At 48.0% G+C, this 25,649-nt stretch overlaps 1 protein-coding gene across 3 annotated transcripts in view; it reads right to left on the bottom strand.

Annotated features, from left to right (window-relative positions):
* Atg7 (autophagy related 7) overlaps nucleotides 1-25,649 on the bottom strand; it is a 211,666-nt gene that overhangs the window by 122,466 nt on the left and 63,551 nt on the right. For 2 of the 3 annotated variants that reach the window (XM_050148302.1, XM_050148304.1), the window contains 7 exons: nucleotides 23,922-24,066; nucleotides 22,055-22,213; nucleotides 19,112-19,306; nucleotides 17,899-18,099; nucleotides 16,267-16,382; nucleotides 12,412-12,487; nucleotides 650-730 (listed from right to left, as the gene is read on the bottom strand). In XM_050148302.1, the coding sequence (XP_050004259.1) occupies nucleotides 650-730; nucleotides 12,412-12,487; nucleotides 16,267-16,382; nucleotides 17,899-18,099; nucleotides 19,112-19,306; nucleotides 22,055-22,213; nucleotides 23,922-24,066 (973 nt within the window). The remainder of the gene's footprint in view (nucleotides 1-649; nucleotides 731-12,411; nucleotides 12,488-16,266; nucleotides 16,383-17,898; nucleotides 18,100-19,111; nucleotides 19,307-22,054; nucleotides 22,214-23,921; nucleotides 24,067-25,649) is intronic. The other variant, XM_050148303.1, reaches the window with a different exon arrangement.

Genomic DNA, 25,649 nt, shown 5'->3' with positions numbered 1-25,649 from the left:
AAAAAAACAAAAAAAAAAAAAAAAAAAAAAAAAAAAAAAAGGAATCAGCTGTACAGTACACACGCGAGAATAACTCAGAGCCTATTAAAAACTGAGATACCAAGTAGTTTTAAGATGCATCAGCCGGTTCCCATTACGATGGACAACAGCCCTGCTCTATTTTTAGAGCCGCTGGAAAGATCAAAGAGGAAGGGGCCTGTTCCAGCCTCCCGATCCAGGCCCCTCATCTCTGCGTGCTTTTCCTTTGTCATTAGGAACATCTCCAAAACACTCACAGCCGGGACTGCCCGAAATCCCCCCACTTTCTGGGGGAAGCTTAAAATCTGCTCTGCTCAGGAGCTCAAGGAAGGGAACCCTCAGGAGAGGAACAGAACTTCAGGAGAGGGTCACGTTCAAGTTGGAAGTACTGTGGTTGCAGGCACCGACCCAGCATCCAGTCAGGCTCTCTGCATTTCTAGAACCTGAGGTTTCCAAGGCTGGCATCTTGGAAGATGAATGCAGATCAACAACAGCAGGACCAAGTCCCCCAGGCTTCCCTTTTACACACACACACAAACACACAATCAAAAAACAAGACAAGACAAAAAAAGACCCCACCAGCCCTGGTGGGTTAGGATGAGGTCAACTGCTCAGAGGCAAAACAACTTACTTTGGGTGAACAGGCTGTACATTTGTCAAATGCCAAGCTGACAGGAAGGACATTATCGAACCGTGACAGAAATCCCCGGATCTAAAAACAAACAGAACAGAACAATTACGCATTAGGCAAGGGATGAAGACATCTATAAAGATGCATGTCAAATGGGTGACAAGGAGGAGGAAATGGCTATTAGGGGTCCTGACATAGGCAACTCTCTCTGAATGTAAGTACCCCCACCCCCTGTACTATCATAGGTTTGGGGAAGAGATAACTTAGGTCCCTTATCCCCAGGATATACATGATTTTTAAATATTTGAGACTTAAAATCAAATTCACTTAAAAACATAAAGAGCAACGTGGGAGATCTAAGCACGTCTCGGGGCTGTGGTGTATCTCAGTTGGTAGAATCCTTGACCAGCATGCACTAGGCCTTGGGTTCCATTCCGAGCATGGCACAAAACTAGGTTGGGTGGTGCATACCTAAGAACCTAGCACAGAGGAGATAGATGCAGGAGGCCAAAGTCATCCTTGGCTACATACATAACAGTCTAAGGCCAACCTGGGCTGTATGAGGCCCTGTCCCCAAACCAAAATGAACATAAAAATACTGTTTAAAGAAGTGTCAGAGAGTTAAGAGTGCAGCTGAGTGGCAGGTTGCTCACCTGGCATGCAAGGGGCCAGGGTTCCATGCCAGCCTCACAGAACAGAACAAAGTCAGGTCATCTAGGTTGCTCTGACTCGCCCCTCCCACAGAAACACAGAGGATTGGGGTAAGCAAGCATTTCCACAGCTCTAGGCTGGTGATAACGGAAGGCAGGGACTGTCCTAAAGGAAGGCCCAGTGACTAGCTGCTGAGAGCAGACCCCACAGAAATAAAAGCGCTTCCCAATGCTGGGGAAACAGCACCACCTTGAGCAGAAACATCTGATTGCAAGCAGTAAATCTACTTTGAGAGCAGCTTGTGGGTCCGTTGTATGGACCAGGGAGATGAAATAAACCTCATGAGGGTAAAACCTAGAGCATTTCCACGGACGCCAGCAGCTGCAGTAATCAAGACAACACAAATCTTGAAAGTTCGCTTGGTGCCAGAATTTCCTGCTTTAAGTTGATGAAACTTAGGCTAGAAGGTGAAGCAGCCTGGCAAAGCAAGCAGGAGGCAGCGGGGCTACGTTCTCACTGCTGCCACAAACACCATGGCCAAAGGTGAGTATCTCAGTTTTCTAGTGTTGTGAAAAACACCATGATCAAACCTGGAGGCAGGAGCTGATGCAGAGGCCATGGAGGAGTGTTGCTGACTGGCTTGCTACTCATGGCTTGCTCAGCCTCTTTCTTATAGAAAGAACCCAGGACCACCAGCCCAGGGATGGCATCACAATGAACTGGCCTCTCTCTCGTCAATCACTAATTAAGAAAATTCCCAGCTGGGCAGTGGTGATGCACTTGGGAGGCAGAGGCCAGGATAGCCAGAGCTACACAGAGATACCCTGTCTCAAAAAATTAATAAAATAAAAAAAAGAAAATGCCCTATAGGCTTGCCTGATCTTATAAAGGTATTTTTGTTGCTGTTTTTTGTTTTGTTTTTCTTTTTCCTTTTGTTTTGTTTAACATGAGGGCCCTGCTAGTTGGGGTTTCTGTCCTGCCCAGTTCCCACAGCCATTTAGTCCCAAAGAAAATCACACGGAAGTCTAAGATTATAAACTGATTGGCCCATTATCTCAGGCTTCTTATTAGCTCTTGTAGCTTATATTAACCCATTATTTTTATCTATGTTAGCCACATGGCTAGGTACCTTTTTCAGCAGGGCAGGTCATATCTTGCTTCTTCCATGGTCTGAGCAGGACTGGGTAGGAATGGGCTTCCTCTTTCCCAGCATTCTCCTGTTCTCATTGCCCGACCTTTACTTCCTGTCTGGTTGTCCCACCTATACTTCCTGCCTGGCCAATCAGCTTTTATTTAAAACATGATTGACAATACAGACAATTCTCCCATACCAGTTTTGTTTTGTTTTGTTTTTCAAGATGGGGTTTCTCTGTAGCTTTGGAGCCTGTCCTGGCACTCGCTTTGTAGACCAGGCTGGCCTCGAACTCAGAGAGGGCTTGCTTCTGCCTGAAGGTATTTTTAAAATGAAGGTTCCCTCCTCTCTGCTGGTTGTGTCAAGTTGACATAAACTGTCCAGCACAAGCATTAAGTCAGAACTGACTGGCTCCTTGGGAACCTTTGAAAATGTGACTTTCAGCCTCCTGTCTCTGAGGTGAAAAATGGTGGCCATTTTACAAACTAGAACAAAAAGCAAGTTCAGGGGGAAAAGGCAGCCAATCAGGAACCAGAAGTCATCAACTGAAAGGACTGTAGCGTTAAGTCACAAAGGACAATGTTGAGATCCTTATGAGCACCAAGAGTTCCAGGCTTAAACACACACTCGGGGGCTAGTGAGATGCTCAACAGGTGCCAAGCCTGATGACCTGAGTTAGATCCCTGGAATCCACGTGCTAGAAGGAGAGAACCGACTCCTACAAGCTCGCCTCTGATCACCACCTGTGTGCCATGGCTCACGCACTCACACCCAAGTACACGTACTCAAATTAATATAATAAAAAGATAAGGTGAATGTATGTTCACAGTGTGCTTTGCACACACCTAAGTTACTTTCATACCGAGTTCTTTTAAAGCAATCAGATCCAACACATTTTCCATTACATTAAAACACTGTTGAAAGTGGCCTACAAGTTTGTGTCTCGCTCTGTGGTGTCTCATGGAGCTCCTGTTGTAATTTCTGTCTGTGGAATGTGTTCTGCTAAACTTAAGTGGCGGGAGCAGAGCTGGAGGGAAGGGATAGAGTAGACCTAGTTATGAAGCTGAAAGGAGAGCAGGAAAAAAGGAAGGAGAGGGAGAGAAAGAAAGCAGGAGATGCAGAGGGAGGGAGAGGGAGAGAGAGCGAGCAAGCACACAAAGGCCAGCAGCAACACGGGTGTCTACTATTGCTGTGATGAAACACCATGACCAAAAAGCAAGTTGGGAAGGGAAGGGTTTGTTTGGCTTATACTTCTATACCTGTTCATCATCAAAAGGAATCAGGACAGAAACTCAAACAGGGCAGGATCCTGGAGACAGAAGCTGATGCAGAAGCCATGGAGGAGTGCTGCGTACTGGCTTGCTTCTCACAGCTTAATCAGCTTGCTTTCTTATAGAGCCCAGAACCACCAGCCCAGGGCTGACCCCACCCACAATGAGCTGGGCCCTCCCTTATTAATAACTAATTAAGAAAATGCTTTACAGCCGGATCTTATGGAGGCATTTTCTCAATTAAGATTCCCTACTTCCAGATAACTCTAGTTTGTGTGGCAAGGTGACATAAGACAGGCTAGCACACAGGTCACAGGCCTCTCACCAGGCCTCAGCCATCTCGGCAGCCTCACCAGGTAATCTCTATTCATGGTATGCTTCAGTCTTGCTTCAGATGCTTATGTTTGAGACAGGGATTGACTCTGTAGCTCAGGCTGGCCGTATACTAAGGTAATCCGTCTGTCGGTGCTGGGATGATGGGTGAGCCCCCTCACCCAGCTGCAGAGCTACTTGTTGGAAAACCCTTTCTCCACAAGAGTCCAAGGCTTTGAACAAATGCCACAGGAAACAACAAGGCTAGGGACCGTGAAGAACCGAGAGCCCAGAAATGAGCTCTTGTGTGTGTGGCCAACTATATTCCCTCAGCCCGACAGGAAATGCATAAAACTTAGAGAGCAGAGGCTGCTGTCAATAGTTCAGCGCCATCCTTAGACATGCATGACTCCCAGAGTGACCCACAGTCCAGGTTATGCAAAAGTCCTAAAGGATGTATCCAGATCTTTTCAGAGAGGCCAGACTCCAACTCAAAGAAAGTAAAGATCTACCCCATACCTAAATTCTTTCTACATATTTGGAGCCAAATAAATATTTAAATTAAGACTGCAAAGTGATGTCAAAGATTCTATTCTCTGCCCTTTTCTGTTTTTAAGACTTATTGTGAGTGTGTGAGTGTGTGTGTGAGTGAGTGAGTGTGTGTGTGTGAGCAGTGCCATAGAGGGAAGTTATTAGGATGCCCTGGTGATTGTGAGATTTCAGACTTGGAATCTGGGCACTAAAACTGGGTCCTCTGTACACGGCATGCGCTCTTAGCCACTGAGCCATCTTTCTAGCCGCCATGCTCCCTTTTCATAGATGAAAGCACGAAGGAGACATGGAAGCAGCTCATACAGAAATCAAGTCAGTGCAGGGGCTGGGGGAGGGACGGGAAAGGACACCAGCCCAAAGGAACTGTTGGGGTGACAAACGCACCAAGCCTCCTCTGTGGTGAGATGCGAGTGTAGGCGCTTGTCAACACCTACTAAAGGGTACAACTGTTGACTATAAATTATGCCTTGGAAAGGTTGATTTAGAAATAGTTTATAAATTTGGTATTTTCAACAAGTTCAATAATGCAGACTTCTGAAGCCCCCATCCTCAAATAATCACCAGTGTATCTCTCTAGGGGGAAATGGTTTTCATTTATTTATTTCTGGTTCTTGATGCTAATCCCAGGACCCTGTGATTGCTAATTCTACCACAGAATTATGTGCCCTCCTGCCCAGAAGAAATGATATGCCTAAGCTAACCCCAAATATGTTTCTTTCGGCTACCTGCAATGTGGCAGGACCCTGGAGGAAAGCTACCTTGGCTTTCTTGGCTCCTGCCCTGCTGGTCACTGTCAGACCCAAACAGGCAAAGCTGGTAAGGTGAAATCTAAGCTGTCAAGCAGCCCTGGGTTATCCCTGGACTTGGCTAGCAGGGCTTGCCAGACAAGAGACACTGCGCTGGGTGGCAGATGGGAGGTAGCAGGCAGGAAGCACACGGCATGAGTGCAGGGCTGTTAAAGGGATGTTGGCGGTCTCAGCACTCCGCCTGTGCAGTGAGCCCATACTTCACCAGGCATACAAGGACCTTCAGGAAACACGCCAAGCAACGGCAAACACCAGAGGTTAGTTCAAGGAGTGGGCCTGGCTACGTGCCACCATAAAGTCTTTCTTCCTAGCTCAGGGTGGTGCATCTACAATGACCACAATGCTGGAAATTTCCAGTGGTGGCTCTGGGCTGTGCTGGTGAAAGTTTATTCTGGAAGGGCTCGGACTGATGGCGGGGCAGGGATGGGCACCTCAATTGGGTGGTTGTAATTTTAGCTAAAGTGACTTCAGTTTTACACCAGGGCCCTCCTACCTCTGGTCTGTTCTCCATGCAGCAGACAAAGCGTATCCTCATCAGGCTAAGTGAGGATGCAGCACATTCACACGCACAGGCACCGTGCCAGGTCTCCAAGGAGAGTGCTTTCACCTGTCCTGTGGCAGCTCATTTTGGCGTCATTGCCATCCCGTTACCTTCCACCACTTTCCAGATGAGATAACCAAGACTCGGAGAAATGGCACAGCCTTACAAGCACTACAGATTAAAGCCAGGAATCTCATTTCTGGTTTATTTTGGCTCTAAAATCCTGGTGGAGAAGCTGAAATGCACAGAGAGGGGAAGGAGGGAGAGGAGGAGGAATTCAAACACTCTGTGAAAGGAAAACGCAGATGGTAACACCTCTCAGGTGAATTCAATTATCTTCAGTGGCTTTTGCCAGGTTGGATACAAAATAAATAGATCAGGAAAGGAAGGGGCCTTCCTCTCTGAACCACTGTCCTGGCCATGTTTCCACCAATGCTCAGTAAAACTAACCTTGGTGCCAAGCCCACTTAGCCTCAATGGGATCCTAAGATCAACTGCTCAGGAACAAATGGTCACCTCAAAGGTGCCCCCGATGCTCGGGTGTTGCTGCAGCTCCCTTCAAGCTTGGCAAGGTTGCTAGAGCTTGGAGTCTGCATGCATAAATTGCTAGAGCTTGGAGTCTGCATGCATAAAAACATGCTCCAAACTCCAGATCGATCCCGGACGCTGGAAAGGATTCTTAATCTCATTCAGTGCCAAGATGGAGTTTAGCAACAGTGAGCCCCGGGCACAGTGCAGAGGTCTTTGTTTCAGATAACAGCTTCCGTTCTCATCCCTTGCTACCTCTCATTATTGAAGTGGAGCCACAGAGGGACCAAAGAGCTAACCTGGAAGCCAGCCAGCATCATCTTCAGAAAATATTGCAGGATACAGCTAACTCTCAAGATGTAGCAAGCACTGTTTCCCGAGTTCTAGGATTCTAATTTCCTTTTTAGAGATAAACTTCCACTTTAATAAAAAGTGGAAAGAGAAAGAAAGCCAGCACAGGCAACTATCTCATGTGCCCCACACTCTGCTAGTGCTTAATAAATACCATCTATATTTAGATTATATTATATATAATATATATATAATATAAATACATTATATATTTAGTGACTCTCGGGGGCTCGTTATTAAGTTGTCCCCAGACAGGAAACATGAGTTTCAGAGGAGATGGGACACTTGCCCAAGGAGAAGGCAGACAGCATGAGGGTGTAGTCAGATCATATACCCAGGACCACCCTAGCTTTCAGATACTTCCCATTGGATGGAGATCCTACCACACCCTTGTGGTCTGGTTGTCTACTGCCTCAGACTACAGCAAGAGCAAGCACTTCCTTGCTAGCTCTGATCCCAGTGTACCCTGCACATTTGTGCCTGGAAAGCACCTGCTTGGTTGGTTGGGCAGAGAAGGTGGATAGCATGGCCAGGTCAGAAACCACAGCAGCCAATACAGTAGAACTGTGAACCACCCACTTCTCCTGTCACCGCCTAGCTGAGGGCCATGGAACCCGAGGGGAGGGAGAGGAAGGAAGTTCTTTACTAGGCTACAGCTCTTGGCTGGGCCTCCTCTAAGGAGACAGTCTTCATCTCCCAGGGCACAAGAGTTGAGCATCCTCGAACCCCAAAATAAGGAGACTTTTTTAAAAATAGAAGACCTGGAGATGGAGAAATGACTCAATGGTTAAGAGCACATACTGTTCTTCCTGAGGAACTGAATTTGATTCCCCAAGCCTACATATATCAGGCAGCTTACAACTGGCTGTAACTCCAGCTCCAGGGCATCTGACAGCTCTAACCTCTGTGGGTACTTGTGTTCTTGTGTGTATGTGTGTGTGTGCAAACACACACACCAACATCAATTAAAACAATAAAAGTAAATCTTAATAAAAAAAAAGTAGAAGACTGAAGTCTGGGTAGAATGGCATCAGAGCCTTAGCAGACAGGAAATGAACAGTGGCTGAGCCTCCAGCTCCCTCTCTACCTTACCTCGCTCAGAGGCCTCCCAGGCCAGCCTTGCTCATGCCCTGCCCTAGTTTTGCTTTTCTGCAAAGAGTTAAAAAAAAAAAAAAAAAGAACTCAAGCGGCCCAGAGAATCATGGGCTTCCAAGAGCAGGGAAGGGCACACACACACACTCAGGCACAGGACACATGCACTCAGGGACTTCTCTTTGCTTCTACTTCAGAGCTAGAAGTGCATTCCCCAAAGACAAAAATGCTAACTGCTCAGTCTGCAAGATAAAACAGGTCCTGGGTGTCTGGACACCCGTGGCAGGTCATCAGACCACAGGCTACTAAGTTCTGTCAGTCAGGCTCTCTCAGGGACCTGCAGGCCAACTTCCTCGAGTGTCAAGAGAGGTCTGTACATTTTTACAAGACCTGAATGGGTCTCCATCAAAGTCTTGTAGCGCTCAGTCATCATTCAGAAGCCAGGGAAAGATAACAACTATGGTCAATTGTTGGTCAGTTGTCGTGGACAACAAGGCTGAACTTGGAGTCTCCTAGGAGATACACCTCAGGGCATGTCTGTGAGGGAGTCACCTAGGAGACACACCTGGGGCATGTCTGTGAGGGAGTTTCCAGAGTGGTCTAACTGAAAGGGGAAGACCTGTCTTGAATGTGGGTAGCACATCCCACGGCCTGGGCTCCTAGAGCACCAGCATTCATCTCTTGTAGGAGTTACAGCTGAGGGAAAACACTGGAGGGACCAGAACTGTCAGACATGCAGGCTGTTCTTCTCCAATGACACCTTTTTATCCAGAAGGCTGGGGTGGATGTTGTCTAATTTGCAGACCCACTATTCTGGAGTTGGCCTTCACCTGAATCCCCCCAAATCCTGAGCATTTTTTAGGTTCTAATCCTGTGCTTTGTCTCCCAATGAACAGAACCCATCCTTATGCAAGGGGCCCCATGTACTTTGCCTCCTCCATCAATAGAGTCTATCCTTCTGCTAATTATAAATCCTTCCTCCCTAGACCCTCACCCTGAGCACTGTTCAGCAGCCAGTAGAACTCATTCATCTTGTGAGGCCACAGGTACTCTGCTCTAGACATTGCAACACCCCCGTGTTAGACTCTAGGAGTTTGGGCCCAGCACCTGCCCAGGTGGTGCTGACCTTCACCTCAAGCAGCTTGCAGGGACCCCAACAGTGTCTCTCTGCATCCTGACTGAGGATACAGTGAACATGTGGCCTCATGCTTCTGTTTCCTCACTGTCCTGAACTGTGCTCTAAGACACATTCTTCTCCTAACTTGCCCGGGGCAGAGGTTCTGCCATGAAGATGAGAAGGTGACTAAAGCAACAAGCTTCCCGTCTCTCGCTCTTTCCCGTGTGTGCGATGCACAGGTGTGCAGGCGTACATACAGGTATGTGCAAGTGAGTGGGGACCTTGATCACGAAGGCAGTTTCTCACTTGAACCCAAGGCTCCATGGTGAGGCTGGTCTAGCTAGCCAAATGCTCTAAAAACCTCCTGTGTCTGCCCCCCAGTGCAGGTGCTGGGGTTACAGATGGGCAGCCATGCTCACCCTGCACTTATGCGGATGCTAGGAATCTAAAACCTATCTACTGAGTCACCTCCTTCCCATGCTCACTTTTGACCCTTACTATGTACCCCAGAGAGCCTTGAACTCTCAATTTGTCTGCCCCACCTCTAACTGCTGGGACTACAAGCTGGGCCATCATGCCTGGCTACCATTCTCTTCATAAAAGGTGCAGGTTGGTGGGAAGCGAAGGCATGGATAGTAATTCTTTGCTAAGAACTACAGTCTAAAAACTCCTGACTAAAGGGTACATACTGTAGGAATCCATTTTCAAGAAGTTCAAAGTCTGACACTCTGTGTGTGTGTGTGTTCAATATTGAGGGCTTGGATCAAACATTTAATGATTTGGGTCATTATCTGTATGTATCTGTATGTAGTTTAAGCATTAATACAATACATTTTGTGAGGAAAAAAAAATCACTCTCTTCAAAGACCAAGCAGCTTTACTAACTTGTGTGTTGGGTCAGAGCCTAAAAAAACAAATGAATGTTTTTTTTTTAAAAAAAAGTCTGCCACCCAGAGCGCCTGTCTTCTCACATCAGGTGGGTTTTCACGGGTTCAGGTCAGTGCCGGTTTCTTCAGCTGTAACATCTAGCTGAGTTCAGTTGGGGACTAATCAAGTCTTTCAAAGTCCCCTGACAGTACCTGAACGGGGTCAATTTGCCTGTGAACCCACACAGAGGGGCAGAGCAAGCCAGTGGCCTCCCAGGTCCCACTCAGGGGACAGCAGAGAAGTCAAGGAATGTTCTCCATTACACAGTGGAGTTCTGGAGGTGCTGGGGTGGGGTGGGGGCTTTCTCAGCATCTCACTCCGCTGTAGCAGATTAATAAACACTCTCCCTGGGGCACCGAGAAAATGAGCCAAAGCCTTACAGGTCATTCTTTACAAGCAAAGCACACAAAGGGACCTAGCCAGCTCCCCTCCAACAGGAAACCGTTTGTCTCTAGAGGATGGAGAAGCAGGGAGAGGAGGGGAGGAGAAGGAGAGGGAGGAGGGGGAAGAGGAGAAGGAGAGGAGAAAGGAAAGGAGAGGGAGGAGGGAGAAAGGATGCTGAGTACGCCGCCAGGCCCAGCTCTAGGGAGATGATACTCCCTAATCCAAACAGAGTTGCACAAATAGAGTGCCCTCCTCTTGGGAAAAAGGAAAAAAATTGTTTAAATGGGGACCGAACAACTCTGATTAATTTTAAAGTTCTTTTTCCACTTTCCTTTTTAGAATGTAGCTAAAAATAAAGGCTTAAAATTTGAAATAAGTAACACACACACACATACACACACATACACACACATACACACACACACACACACACACACACACACACACACGGCTTTTTATCATATACGGTGGCCTTATTCTTCAGCCTTTGAAAAGGCCAAATGAAGAGATGGCCAACAACCAAAATAGCCCTTCAGACAACTGCAAAGGAAGGGAAAGCTGGTAGGCTTAGTGAAAGGCAGGCAATTGCCAGGCTCGCGTCGGGAATGAATGCCCATCGAGGGAGGAGTTGCCATAGCACTTGGGAAACACAGGCACATGTATCTGTCACAGCCACCCCTCTAGGGAGGGTGCTTTGCCCTCTGGCCTCAACACTGAGAAAGCAACAGAGGCTGCAATTTAACTTAAAGGAAGGAGCCAGTGCAGGGGCATGACTGGAAATTTAATTAAGACCCTCGTCAGCATGAAATTGGTAAGAGAGATGAAGAGCAGGCTCCAGGGCAGGAAAGGAGGCAGGATGACCTGGAGAAGCCGTGAATGAGAGCAGCCCAGGTCAGCCCGGAAGCCAGCAGGCTAGTGTGTGATGGGGGAGGGGCGACTACCATATTACCAGGCCCTGCTGGGAATGTATCTGTGGAAAAAGACTTCAGGTCATACAAATGCCACACTTGGGGGCGTTGAGCGGAAGCTACCTTTCCTGGGGTTTTATGGCTTCCGAAGTTGAGGCAGAGGTACTCACGGACCCTGGCTAAAGCTTCTACTTTCCTGACACGAACAGGTTAAGATTAGAAAAGCAAGTTTAAGACATGAGGTGGTGCAGACAAGAGAGAGCAGAGCCAGAGCTGAGGAGCCACGGCGCAGTCCCGGGCTCTGCCCACAGACGCTCTGGGAGAACACCAGTGGGCTTGGAGCTCAGCTTCACAGGCTCTCCATGGTGGCGGGCTAGCTCCGCCTTCTGCTGACCACTCAGTGGCAGAGCGCATGTTTGCTATGCATGAGGCCCTGGAGTTTCATCCCAGCACCAAATGAACAAATAAGTTTATCAGGCAGGATCCGCAGGACACCTCCCCGTTATGGAGTGGAAGGCATGGGACAGTAGAGAACAGCTCTTGAAATGTCATGCTGAAACTGCCCTCCCTTTCCCAAAGGTAGCACGCAGACTATGAGATCCAGGACCTGCGAGCCTCAGCCCAGTGTCTTCCTTTTCAGCCTCAGGCATGAACCCTGCAGGTTGTGTTCTGAAAAGGTTCTGCTTCTGGGTGGCATGGCTTGTAGTCTGCCCATGCTTGCCCAGAAAGGCTTCCTGCCCAGGTAGGGTACTGGGCACTGAAGGCCAGCCAGCTACTCCACATCTGCTGGGTTGGCACCCGTCAGCCTGGCCTCTGTGCCCACCAGGGAGCTAGCTCAGTGTGATTTGTAGACAGAAAAACAAGGCCCCAAGAAGCTTCGAGACTGGGCCAGGGAAGGCCACACACAACAGGGTTGAGACGGACCCGCGCCTGTCTGACCCAAAGTTCATCCTTTCTTTTTGTCCTGCATGATGGAGTCTGGTCAGCAGCTCCACATCTAAGTCAGGCAGTGCCATGGGTTCATTCCCTCTCGGCAGTGTCCCCTGAACAGAACATTCTCCATGTCTTAAGGAATGCCCCTCTGAAACCTCAGCTGTCGGAGTTGTGTTGGTGGAAAGAGGAGGTGACCCCACCTTCCCCTCCATCAGAGGATTGGAGCAGGACCACAAGTTCATTTCCAAATCACTCACCTGGTGAGGCACAAGCCCCAGAGAGGTGGGAGGTTCATTCATGCGGTCATCACTGCTGCTGGCGATGGCATAGCCCCTGCAAGAGGGAAGCAGGGGTGTCTCAGCTCATGTGTGCTCATCAGGGGCACTGGAAAGAGTTAGAACCAAATGCACCTTTGCTGCGCTTCATAAGCTAGTGAGAAACTCATTCCATGGCAGGGAGGGAAAGGCAGTCCTTAAAACAATGGGCCCCATGGAGTAGGAAAGATGAGAGCAAGCTTGTGGCATCTCTAGCCAAGCAGCTTAACCATCAGCTGTGAAATGGAAGAGGCTGCATGATACAACAGGGACATGCGAGATAAATTTGCCAAATGCAAGACTTGCCTTCCTCCTTCCCTTCCTCCTTTCTTTCCTTCTTTCCCTCTCTTCCTTCTTTCTTCCCCTCCCTCTCTCCTTTCCTCTACTCCTTTCTTTCCTTCCTTCTTCTTTCCCTCTCTCTCTTTTCTTTCCTTCCCTCCCTCCTTTCTTTCTTCCTCCCTGTTTTCCTCCCTCCCTTCTTCTCCCCCCTTCTCTCTTTCCTTCCTTCCTCCCTCTCCTTCCTTTCACAGGCTCTCACTACACTGTGAAAGTTGGCCTTAACTCCCCCTTTATGCCTTGTCTACTAGCCACTGGGCCCTCTGAGTCACGTGACCAACAGAGTACTGCTGTGGCTTTCTGTGTTGTCTTTCTTGGAATTCGATTCGGATGGAGTAAAGGTGTTCTCTAACTGCATCCTCCCCACCGCACTACAGTGGCACACCTAGCACAGATTCCAGAGTCGCAGCCTGGCTGCACTCACTAGCCACCTGAGTCTTAGACACCAAGCCTAGCTCCGCCTTCGGAACAGGACTAAGAAGCAAGGTGAGATGGCATGACCTTGTAATGCTGGCAACAAGCAGACTGAGGACCACCCTGAGTGGGAGGGGCAATATGGGTTCAAAGCAAGCACAGGATCCACAGCGAGACTCTGTCCAAATCACAACTACTACTTTCCCCTAGTAGTAGGTTCAACAAGGGATTGGAGCAGTCGGCAGTTACAACTCTCTTGGGACAGCGCCTTGCACAAACGTTTGAGAGTGAACTGCTATGTCTGTAGTTCAGCATGGGCACCTGTTTGCCCTCAGGCCAAAATCACAGCTTCAGTGGAGAATGAGAGCTGTGTGAGATGAGATCATATGGGGAGTCTAGACCTAAAATGTAACAATGATACTAAAAACCTTGATGGTTTTAACCTTTCCCAGGCACATAGGCGGATGAGCCAACCAAAAATAACGGACTGAAGCAAGAGAAGAGAGAGAGAACAAGGATACGGGGGACCAGACAGAGTACAGTCTGGAGTCTTTAGAAAGAGCTCGGAGATAGGAGCATGGGAAAGTGTGGTGTTCTAGGGGACAGGGCAGAAAATTTACACTGCAGACAGAACTCACATACTGGAGATGCCAGAAGCTGCAGAAGCCTGAGCCCATCACTGGGGGAAGGCCACAGAGAGAGGCAGACCACTCACAGGGGATGGTAAAAGGGAAGAGAGATGACTCACAGACCCTGAGAGATAAGAACTGGCACTGGGTCACCATGGCAGAGGACCTGTCTAGCGTGTATGAGGCCTAAATTCAATATCCAGAAATGATGAGGGGGAGGAAGAGAAGGCGGGGGAAAAGAAGGAAGGGAGAAGAAGGAGAAAAAGGAGAGAGAGAGAAGATGCTAGTCTAAAATTCCATCAAAATGAGAAACCTCCTTAATCACAAAGACAGTTTCAGACAAACAAATACTGAAAAGGTTAAGGTAATTCTACAGGCAGAAGAAAATGCCTTGGAGCCACAAGTTTGGAGATACAGGAAGAATTAAAACATGATAACAAAAACTAAATAAATACTAACTATGTAACAATATCTTCTAGGGCTTAAATATGTAAAGAATTTTCAAAACTAAATGTGAAGACACTGTTGGTCATCTAGCCAGCATTCAGCCCCCTCTTCCCTCTTACAGCTTGACTCAGAGGTGCAACAGGCCCAGCTGACAAAGCTAGGGAAAGCAAAGGATGCATTTTCTGGAAAGGGTCTTTAAGGGAAAGCTCACACTTCTGCATCACCAAGGCAGCTGTTGGCCAAAAAAAAAAAAAAAAAAAAAAAAAAAAAAAAAAAGGACTCAAGGAGACAGTGGCTTACCCATTGTCCAAGGCTGCCATGACAGGAAAGCACTGGCTGTGTCACCCTGTTAGGAGCACAGGAAACAGTGGTCTTGGGACTACTCAATACTCAACCAAAACAGCACATAGCGGTATCGAGGGTGTGTGAGCCTGATGGGCTCTGCAGAGTGGAGCAGCTGCACTTAGCAAAGTCCAAGCTAAGATCTGCAAGGGCATGCTGATGTCAAGACAGCCAATGGCCCTGGATTGAAAACTGCAACAAGTAGGTAAGATCTACACTCAGGACCAACAGGGAAAGGCACCAGGACTGCCCTGGGAAGACAGGGAAAGGCTGGCCTGTGCACTCATCCTTCCCAGGGTGTCCCTAGGAAATGAATGTGCCAGAGAAGCCAGGCTGGAACTGGGGACAGGCATGGGCTTTGTGGGAAGGGTAAGTTCTAGAGAAGCAGCAAGACAGGTGCTGAGGATGAACAGGAGATGGGACACGCACACCAATCAGATCCCAATAGTAACAAATGTCTATTTGTGACACTCGTCCCTGGCAGCAGGTGAAAGAGAAAGTGACTTCCCTCATGCTACCTGTGATCTTTCGTATGGATTCTGTCCATTCTCTAGCTAAAAGGTGTGGTGTTGTTTTAAGTTACAGTCATCTGAAAAATGCTTCCTGGAGAACAGTAACAAAGGGGCCCTACTGCTCAGCTGAGCTATCACCAACTGGTGGATTCTGGGAAGGAGGAAGGCACAGTATGGAGCTGTATACCCACTGCTGAGCCCAAAACCCATGGTAACACAGCTGGCCCCAGGCAAACTCAGTGGGTCACAAAACAAAACAAAAAGCCATGTATATGAGAGAGATATTTACAGGGTAGAACGGGGAGACGGGCGGTGGTGAAGGGAGAGCAGTCAGCACTATAATCATGCTATAAACATGTATGACATCATCCAAAAACAAATCTAGTTAAAAAAAAAACTCAGAAAATTGATTAAAGGAGTCCCTTTGTCTCTAGTCCAATGGCTTTTAGTTTGCTACTAAAGCAAAGGCTTATTTGCCTGTGAGCCGACACCGTCACACAGATGTGATAACGGAGAGCAGGGCAGCATCTGTGTTCACAGATGAGGGAGGCTGAGTGGCACAGGCTGAGCCTCTGGACCCACCCTGGACTGTGGACTTTGAACTTTATTTGACCAAGTCCCTGGACACAGAACTTGGTCACAGGCAGCTGATACAATTCCTAATGCCAGTGACACACTATACGGTATTCACATTATATACATAGTATATAGGGTATACACATTATATGGTATACACATGATATACATAGTATATACGGTATACACATTATACACATAGTATATACAGTATACACATTATACAGTATATACAGTTACAATGTCCAAAGCTAAGAAAGCCACAATAGACCAACAGAAGAGAAGTGTGAAAGACAGATGCCCTTACCAAAGTCTTCCTTATCAGTTGTCCCGGAAATGCAAAATAATTCAAGAAAGGCACAGGGCATACCCCAGAAACTACAGGCTGAATACTTGGGTGAAAGAATTGGACTAGGTTGCTTTTCTCAGTCTTATTTTGAGGTCAGAAAAGCCAAGAGGCCGAAAGAGCCTGAGGGAGACAGTGCCCAGCGATTACTGACAAGCGCTTAGTTCAAACCCTCATCTCTGGGCTCCAGACTCACCCCTCAGGATGCTGCAGAACAGACACCATCAGCTCCACAGCCAGGGCACCTGCAATCACGGCCAGGCCTGGGCGGCTCACTGTGCATTGCTGGTCCAACGTCCGGTCTCTGGTGGACTAAAGAGAAACAACCACTGACATGTAGAGACTATTCTAGTCTAGGGAGCCCTAGGTGAACCTGAAACTCCACGGTAAAGATGAAAATTCTATAAGACTGGTGTAGCTGACAAAGGCCAGGCAGCCTCGCCCCATCGTGTCTTGGGAGGGTCATAATAAAGCAAAGTATGCGATTAAATGAGGCAATATGCTGACAGGATGCGCACTGTTAAGAGACAGAGATGGAGACATTAACCATCAGCAGCATGGCCTCATGGTGGCTTTGCACCCGGTGTAGATGAGGGCTGAGTCACAGGGAGGAACAATCATGAGCAGCTGGTGACCCTGTCCTGCCATTGTCCCTGAGGTAATGGCTCAGAGTGAGAAGGAGCCACAGTCTCTACCCTGCTGCCCTCTGTTCCCGCACATCCTTCATCACCTTGGCTGTAGTCTGAGGACTTAATTGCAAAACTGCAAGCATTTCATGACCTGGCTCCACGCACAAGTTGTCACTGGGTCAACCCTACAGAATCGAACCTTCTAAATGGGGGCAAATCCTGGCTTCATTTGATGCTACAAACATTTCACGGAATGAAAACACAAGGCTGTCCTGCTTGAGGCCTCAACCCCGCTTTGATGGTAATAAATGGTTCAAGCTGCACGTTCTAGCACTTGATGAAGATCATTAAGCCTCCTTCCTCACACAAGAGAAGATGACAGCTTTCCTCTGTGTGGGGGAAGGAAAAGTCAGTTGTTGCGGAGAGCAGACTGGGTTTTGTAATAGCAGCAGGGGAGACAGGGCAATTCAGAGGACATTTCTGCCTCGGACCCCTGAGGAATGACTGCTCCAGCAGACTCAATAGGCCTCCTAGCGAGCTCACTGCGCCTCACTCGGCCCAGCTGGAGAGGCTCCTGGCCGCCTCACATTCCACCTGCTCAACACTGAGCATCCCCAGGACAGGTGAGCTTCCTCACCTAGACTGTCAGATTAAATACATGAGGAATGGTTGACCGTTCAATTTCAGACAAACAACCAATACATTTTTTTAATTCTATGCAGCTCTTGAATACTGTAAGAGGCATACTTTACATACTTAAGAAGCCAAACCAAATCAAAAGGACACTTGCTGTTTACCTGAAAAGCAAAGTTTCCTGACAGTGTGACCAGCCTGTGCCCTGCCCTGTTCTACAGTCACAGGGAACAAGAGGCCTTCCGAATCACCGAGGAGACAGCAGAGGGACTGGACCAGCACCTGGGGCTTTAGTCTCTCGAATGTGGAGCTCTTTCTCTAAGGAACCGGGCCATGCAAAAGCTTCTTTACTCGGCTTCTGTCACATGGCTGTGGCCACATTCATGCAGTGACTGTGACTCGGCCATTCAGGAAAGGGCGCCAATCATGCCTCATGGTGGGATGATGCCACCCACCCCAACTAGAGAATGCTCTTTATTAGACAATCTTTAATCAGCCCTGGGGAGATCCTGCCCCAGCACGTGGATGTTGAGCAGAGCTGCCTGTAACCATGGAACTCAACTTACATCTCCCGGAGCTACCACATCATTGCAGAAATAGCAGCCAAGCTTGTATCCAGGGATGTTAGCAAAAAGTGAGGAGCCCAGGTCAGCAGGTGCCACAGGGTGGCTTGGGCACAGGTCCCCAGCTCCCTGCTGCTTGGGTTTCTTCAAGCCGTGTCTCATGACAACAAAGGTGTCAAATCCCAAGGCAGCGTTGATGACTAGCTGTTCACATAGAAGGAATAAAAGGGCATCAGGACAGACAGACTACAAGTCAAGGCTAAGCTCATATGCGCCTTCCTTTAAACTGCTCTCTTTTTCATGTGAGTGTAACTAGACTTCTATAGCCAACTGAAACCTGCAAGAGACCTGATGCTAATACAAACCATCTTATTTAAAACCCCCTACAAGCACTGCCTTTTACAGACAAGGATACAGAAGGTCAGAGTTCCACCTCTGCCCCAAGGTCATGCAGTGCCAGGAGAGAGGCGTGGAGAGCAGCTGGGGGGTGCCTGTACCACTCTGCCCTTTCCTCTTAGTTCTCAGAAAGTTTTACTGAGACGTGATTTGTAAACCACGACATGCCCACCAGGTGGGCTTTTAAGAGAAGCTTTCTTCGTTTGTATTGTAAGAACACCTCTTGGTTGTGATTTTTAGTCATTCTCCATAATTTTTGGTCACATACAAAGTTTGAAATAATCAAGAAATGGCACTCTGGAGAAAAAAATAAAACCACCCCTGACAGAGTTCTGGGGGTTCCAGAAACTGCTGGGGCACTGCCTCTTGCATCTCCTCTCCCTTCCTTTCTCCTTTGTCTCATACACAACAGACAGACAGGTGGCAATGACTGACGGACAGATGAGGGGTGGACTGTGGTAGAGGCAGACATGCATGCTTTTATATAGAGCTGTAACATTTAAGATTCATATACTCCTACTATCTTATAATATGGCATTTTCTTATTACCATTCTTTGAAAATCTCCCTGAGAGCAACTGCATACTTAGTAAAGCATCCTACAGCACAAGCCCTTGACCTTCATATGTACCAACAGTAGCACCTGCAAGGACTGCTAAGAAAATAGTAAAACACACTCATAAGGCCACAGAGGTCACCCTCCTTCCTGGTGGAGGGCAGGCTATGATTACAAGGCCACAGAGGTCACCCTCCCTCCTGGGGAGGGCAGGCTTTGGTCGCTTCTCTCTTGGGTGTCTCACTAAGCTCTAGACACACTCCACCTTCCGCTTGCTGGCTGCAATGACAGCAGGAAGCCACCGGCTCTCTCTGGTGTCCATTAGCAGGAAGATGACATCATGGCTCTCAATGAGCTGCTCCAGCTGCTCCACATCTCTGCGGGCCTGCTCCAGCGTGACGTCAGAGAAATTCACAGGATGTCCTGGCATGGGGATGCTCATGTTGAACCCGCGGGCGTTCTAGGGAGGCAATGGTCATACTTACATCACTTACAACCAGGAATCTTCAGGACCCAGTGCTACTGCTCTTTCACATATCTGGCCTGTGCTCTCCACCTTCTCCACTTCCTAGAGTCATTTCTAAGTGTCTGTGTGTATAGATATTCAAGTGTCTGTCTGTGTATATTTATGTGTCTCTGTGTGTGTGTGTGTGCTGCTGAGAACAAAGCTCAGAGCCACAGGTGTAACACAGCCAGGGATGTTCACTTTCCACAGAAAGCAAAGTGTGCCAGGATCACAACCTGCATCTCAATCTTCTGCATCCCACTGGCCACAGGCAAGTATGATAACATTGGCTTTCCCAGAGTTGTCAAAACACTAACTGGAAAGATGATCGCAGCGGGTGGGCAGCAAAAGCTCAGGAACTGTGGCAGAGTTTAGATTCAAACAGCGTCTGCATGGGCCCATGGTTGATCCGCAGTCCTCTCCATGGACAGACAGACAGTCAGTGCTCCCATGTGGCATGCCTGTCCAACCCAGGGGAGAAGGGCAGATCTGTGCCACCTTCCACAGAACTTGGCAGGCTTCGCACTGGGAAGACAGATCCTGGGCATGGCACTGTGACTCGCTTGAGCAATGGGAAGAGGAGGTGGTGTGCTGTGCTGAGGCCAACACGAGACTCTCTAGCCTTTTATTCTCCCTCAGAACCGCAGGACCAGGAGACCATGGCTCCTCAAGCCTCCATTTTGAAACAATCACATATGGAACGGACTGGAAGCTGAGTCCAGCCTTGCCTATCAGTTAACAAAGCCAGCCTGGGCACCTGTGGTGTAGACTTACAGCTGGATGCCACTAGGCCACCCTGTGCCAGCAGACACCTAACTAATGTCTCAAGGGTGGGGCTACGTCTAGCCAACGCATAGCTGGGAGCGCAGTGGCTACTCAGTCAATGCTACGGAATTCCACTCAAAACTGATCCTCTTGCGGGCACTTGTGAAATAAAGCCATCAATAACAGGAGGCTTTGGGAACAGACAAATCAATATTGAGAGGCTACAGGAGGAAACTTCTAGAAGGCAGGTATTTCATGGCTGGGGCTGAGGGTGCCGCTTCTACCACTTTAAGTACAAGCAGAAGCCTCAAAGGTTGCTAATGTGTCTCCTGTTGGGTAAAATGATCATGCATTCTACAGGTATACTCTTTTGACTTAAAACACATCTCAAAACTTACTTTTTCATTCAAGTGAGTTGAGGGTGCTGGCTAGATTTTGTCAGTATGAACCTCAACTGAATTGCCTCCACCAGGCGAGCCTGTTAGCAGTCAGTAGGCCATTTTCTTGGTTGATGACTGATGCTGGAGGCCCATCAGCTGTGGGTCCTGCTACCCGTGGGAGGTGGCTCTAGGGTGTATAACAAAGCAGGCTAAGCAAGCCATGGAGAGCGTCCCTCCATGATTCCTGCTTCTGCCCCAGCTTGAGTTCCTAACTCTCCCAGTGATGGGCTGTGATCAGGATGTGTGAGCCACATAAACCCTTTCTTTCCCAGATGGCTTTGGTCAGTGTTCTGTCATAGCAAAAGAAAGCAAACTAGAGTTGGGCATGGTGGAGCACTCAGGAGGCAGAGTCAGGTGGATCTCTGTGACTTCAAGGCCAGCCTGGTCTACAGAGTGAGTTCCAGAACAGCCAAGGCTACACAGAGAAATCCTGTCTCAACCCTGGCCCCAAAACAACAAAAACAAAACAAAACAACAACAACAACAAAAAGAGAACGCAAAGTAGGAGAGTGAGTGACCAGTCTTTCATCGGGTATTTCTAAAGTCGTGAAACAGTGTGACTCAAAAATAGCAGGAGACACAGCAAAGAAGTCAGCCTTCAAGCAGTCTTTCTTCTACACAGACCTAAGGCTAGCACAGTGTCATGAGTGGTGCTAAGCAGCTAGCATGTGGTCTTACCAGACTAAACTAATACCCTACATCTTCACCACCAGAAATCCCTTGACAGCTAGGCAGGGTGAAAACAGAGCTCCAAAAGACACTTCTTCACTTCTTCCTTTATTTCTACTGCGTGAGAAGCACGTACTAGCTGTGCAGAGCTGGGATGGCAGCCAGGGCTTCATGCTTGCTGGGCAAACACTTTGCCACTGGGCTACAGCTCAACTCCAGTTGTATTTTAGTTTTCTTTGTTTTGTTTTGCATGCACGTGCATGTATGTTGACATGGGCGTGGAACTACTATGTTTAAGTATGGATGCGTGTGCATACAAGTGCACAGGCACCATGGTGTGTATATAGAGTCAGAGGACAACCTCAGATGGCCGTCCTCGCCTTCCACCTCACTTGACCAGGGTCTTTTGGTTGTGGTTTGCTGCTGCACGTGTTAAGATTAGCTGGCTGTCCAGTTTCTGGGGACTCTCCTGTCTTTGCCTCCTTTCTCACCATGGGAGCACCAGAATTACACACACACATACTTCTATGCCTGGCTTTATGTGGGTTTTGAGGATTCAAACACAAGTCTTCATGCTTACATAAAATATTACATGCTTTATCCAATGATCCCTCTCCTCAGCATCTTTGTAGAGTTTTTATAAAGCCATCACTGAGGTGAGGCAGTCATATGATGCCTGTCTGGTAGGAAATAACACATGTCTGAGCCTCAGTCACTAATACTACAGAGCCTCATTCCCCAGGATCCCCAGGACTTCAACATTTAAGAGTTTACAGGAAGAATAACATGACTGCCCCCGCCCCCCCCACACACCAAATCATCAACGTACCACTCCGGGAAATATTTTCTGGAGCCGCTCTGCTGCAGCCAGGGCCTTGGGCTTGCCACCCCCAAGACAATCTTCAAATTCATACAGAGGCTGCCTCACAGGGTTGGAGTAGGAGATCTTGGCATTGTCCACAAATGTGACATGTCTGACGCCCCAGCCCTGCATGGAAAGAGGATACATGGTACACTCCTGAGCAGCATGTCCCAGTACACATTTCTAGAAGTCTCTAGGAATGGTTTTGCTTCTGAGCAGCTGGAGACCTTAAAATATAGGAAACAGCAGAAAGTTAATTGTGCAAATTCAGTTTTTGATCATTAGAATGCCAGCTTCATTTGAAAAGACAAAATAATTAGATGCCTGAGCCTATATTCCTGCAGTCATCAGATCAGGAGCTATCGGAGCAGTCCTCACTCACAGTGTGTTATTTGTGACAGTGCCACCAGGGCGACATCGCAAGTGAGTGCTAGAACTCAACTGTGTAGTTTCAGGGTTAGTGAGCACCCAGGTGTTTCTGGCTTCTCTTAATGAGTAGCTAAGAATAAATATCAGCTCCTCTGGAAACTCATTTTAGATCTCAGTTAACTCCCGAAAATGACCAGCAAGTTGTCTCCATGTGAAACAATGAAGAGAATCCTCAGAGTATTTCTCCACGCTGGAGAAACCCTGCTTCCAACCCACCTCACAAGACGAGTCTGTGTTTCCTTGATGCCATGGGCATTTTCAGAGATAAGAACATTTCTGGAAAGCTTGTTATTAAAAATTTCTTTATTTTATGCATAGTATTCATGTGTGTAAGTACAGACATGCAATGCCCAAGGAGGCCAGAAGAGGGTACTAGGTCTCCCGGAGCTGGAGTTACATGCTGTTGTGAGATGTATTGTGGGTGCTGGGAACTGAACACAGGTTCTCTCTAAGAGTAGCCAGTGATCCTAACCTCTGAGCCATCTCTACAGTCCCCATATTTCCTCAGTTTTATGAAATCACATAGTTTTCAAGTTGGACTAGTAAGTTACAAAAAAAAAAACTTTTTATAGTCTATGAGCCAGTTTTTATAAATATATATGGACAGAGAAGTGGCAAGACCAGTGAATGGCCTCAATTTCCTTCACTTAGGACAACTCCTGGCCTCAGTTTGGTAACATCCTCATGTATGAAATGAAATCTGACTATCTGTGGGAAGGGGACTAACTGGGACTGGAGGGACATTCTGTTTCTGTCTCATGATGACTACAGATTGCTTTAAGGATTACAGAGATGCTGAGCACAGCAAAAAGGGATGGGAAGGAGGCACAAGGGGATCTAGGAGATGGGAGACAATCATGCTAGAGAACAAGAGGCACAGCTGGACAGCTGCCATGAGGCCCCTAAACTCACCATCAGTGTCCTAGCCATGTTACACTCCAAGGTGCCAGCCCCCAGCAGCATGAGGTCCCCAAATGATGTGGGAAGGTCATTGTCAATCTGTTGTTTCATTGGTTAATCAATAAAGAAAACTGCTTGGTCTGATAGGTCAGAAAATTAGGTAGGTGTAGTAGACAGAACAGAATGCTGTGAAGAAGGAAAGTGAGCCAGATGCCATGCCTCTCCCTCTCCAGGGCAGATGCAATGAAGCTCCGGCCCAAGATGGATGCAGGTCAGACATGCTGAATCTTTCCCGGTAAGACACCACCTTATGGTGCTACACACATTATTAGAAATGGGTTAAGCAAGATATGAGGTTAGCCAAGAAGAGGCTAGATATAATGGGCCAGGCAGTGTTTATATGAATGCAGTTTGTGTGTTGTTATTTTGGGGCATAAGCTAGCCAGGCAGCCGGGAGCTGGGTGGCAGGAACACAGCCTGCAGCTCCTTCTACACCCAAACTCACCATCAGTGTTCTTGCCACATTACACCCCAAGGTACCGGCCCCCAGCAGCAGGCACTTGACGGACACAACCTTGTCCAAGTCCAAGGTGGGGACTAATCGCCAGCACATCAGCTTGAGATTCAGATCCACGGATGACTCAGCCAGCCTGGAAAACAAGGGATTGGTGTGCTGGTGAGTCACTGGAAAGAAAAAAAGAAAGAAAAAGGGAAGGACAAGACAGCTCCTAGGTATGGTGGAGGAGAAAGTTTATTGCAGACAAAACAGAGAGCATAGGCAGAGGCAGGGACATCTGGGAAAGTCCAGAGTGGACATGACCAGACTGAGCTGGGCCAGGAGAGAGAGGGGGAGCGGGAGTAAGACAAGAGCTGCTAGCCATGAGTGGTAGCTTGGGCCAAGAGACTGGCATACATGAGGTGGTGAGGGTGAGGGAAAGATGCCCCCCCATGGCAGATAAGAGAGCTGACACTTTCCCTTACCCGCTGCAGCACTTAGGAAGGCAGGCCCTGCACCTCACTATTGATGGGTGCAGTGAATAGGCCTGAGAGCTTGGGAGATCTGGCCCCACCCCTCATCTGCCATATGGTAGCATGGGCCAAGGAAAGATTCCCTCTCCCTTCTACTCCCATTGTCTGTGTCAAGTAGGAGAGCTGTCCCTGCCCCCTCACCAGCAGCAACACTCAGGTGAGTGGTCCCTGCACCTCAACTGGGAAACGCTGTAGAGATGGCCTTGTTCATGTAGGTGTGGGAGAGCCAACACTGGAGGCAGGAAAGCAGGAAAACTAGTCCCATGCCTGCAAGGGGTGAACTAGCGAGGGCATTGCTGGAGATCTCACACAGGTGGTGAGGACAGGGAGAGCCAGCAGGCTGACCTGTCCTGCAACTACCCAGGCCCAGAATGAGGAGTTGGTACACTCCAACATCCTCCCCATCTATGATCTGCTGGAGAACATGAAGGGGCTGGTCCTGTCGACCCAAAACTGCAGGATCTCCATGCCACAGGGCAACAACAGGATATCAAAGAGGCCCAATGAGGACCCAGTATCGATAGTGTAGCAGAAACCAGAGGCCTCGAACCAGACCAATGATTCTCTGCAATGAACACTTGCAAGTAAAGATACACGGACTAAAGGGTGAACTGTGTGACTCACTGTGAGATTTTTTTCTTTATTTTACTTTGGGGGGGGAGGGTGCAAGTGCAGAAAGCTGATACGAAGGAACAGGGAGATGAAGGGGATCAAGATGCATGAAGTGAGTTGCCCTCCTATACACAAAGGATAAGGAAGCAGAAAGGGAAATCAGAGAAGTATCACCTTTCACGATAGTCACAAATAGCATAAAATATCTTGGGGTAACTCTAACCAAGGATGTGAAGGATCTATTTGACAAGAACTTTAAGTCCTTGAAGAAAGAAATTGAGGAGGATACCAGAAAATGGAAGGATCTCTCTTGCTCTTGGATTGGGAGGATCAACATAGTAAAAATGGCAATTCTACCAAGGGCAATTTATAGATTCAATGCAATCCCCATTAAAATCCCATCGAAATTCTTCACAGATCTTGAGAGGACATTAATCAACTTTATATAGAAAAACAAAAAACACAGGATAGCCAAAACAATCTTATACAATAAAGGAACTTCTGGAGGCATTACCATCCCTGACTTCAAACTCTATTACAGAGCTTCAGTACTGAAAACAGCTTGGTATTGGCATAAAAACAGAGAAGTCGA

The sequence above is a fragment of the Alexandromys fortis genome, unplaced genomic scaffold (genome assembly GCF_014885135.2).
Source record: "Alexandromys fortis isolate MF-2015 unplaced genomic scaffold, M_Fortis_MF-2015_v1.1 scaffold_59, whole genome shotgun sequence".
NCBI classification, from domain to species: Eukaryota; Metazoa; Chordata; class Mammalia; order Rodentia; family Cricetidae; genus Alexandromys; species Alexandromys fortis.
The sequence above is the reverse complement of the archived record's forward strand: the minus strand, read 5'-3'. Positions and strand labels throughout refer to the sequence as shown.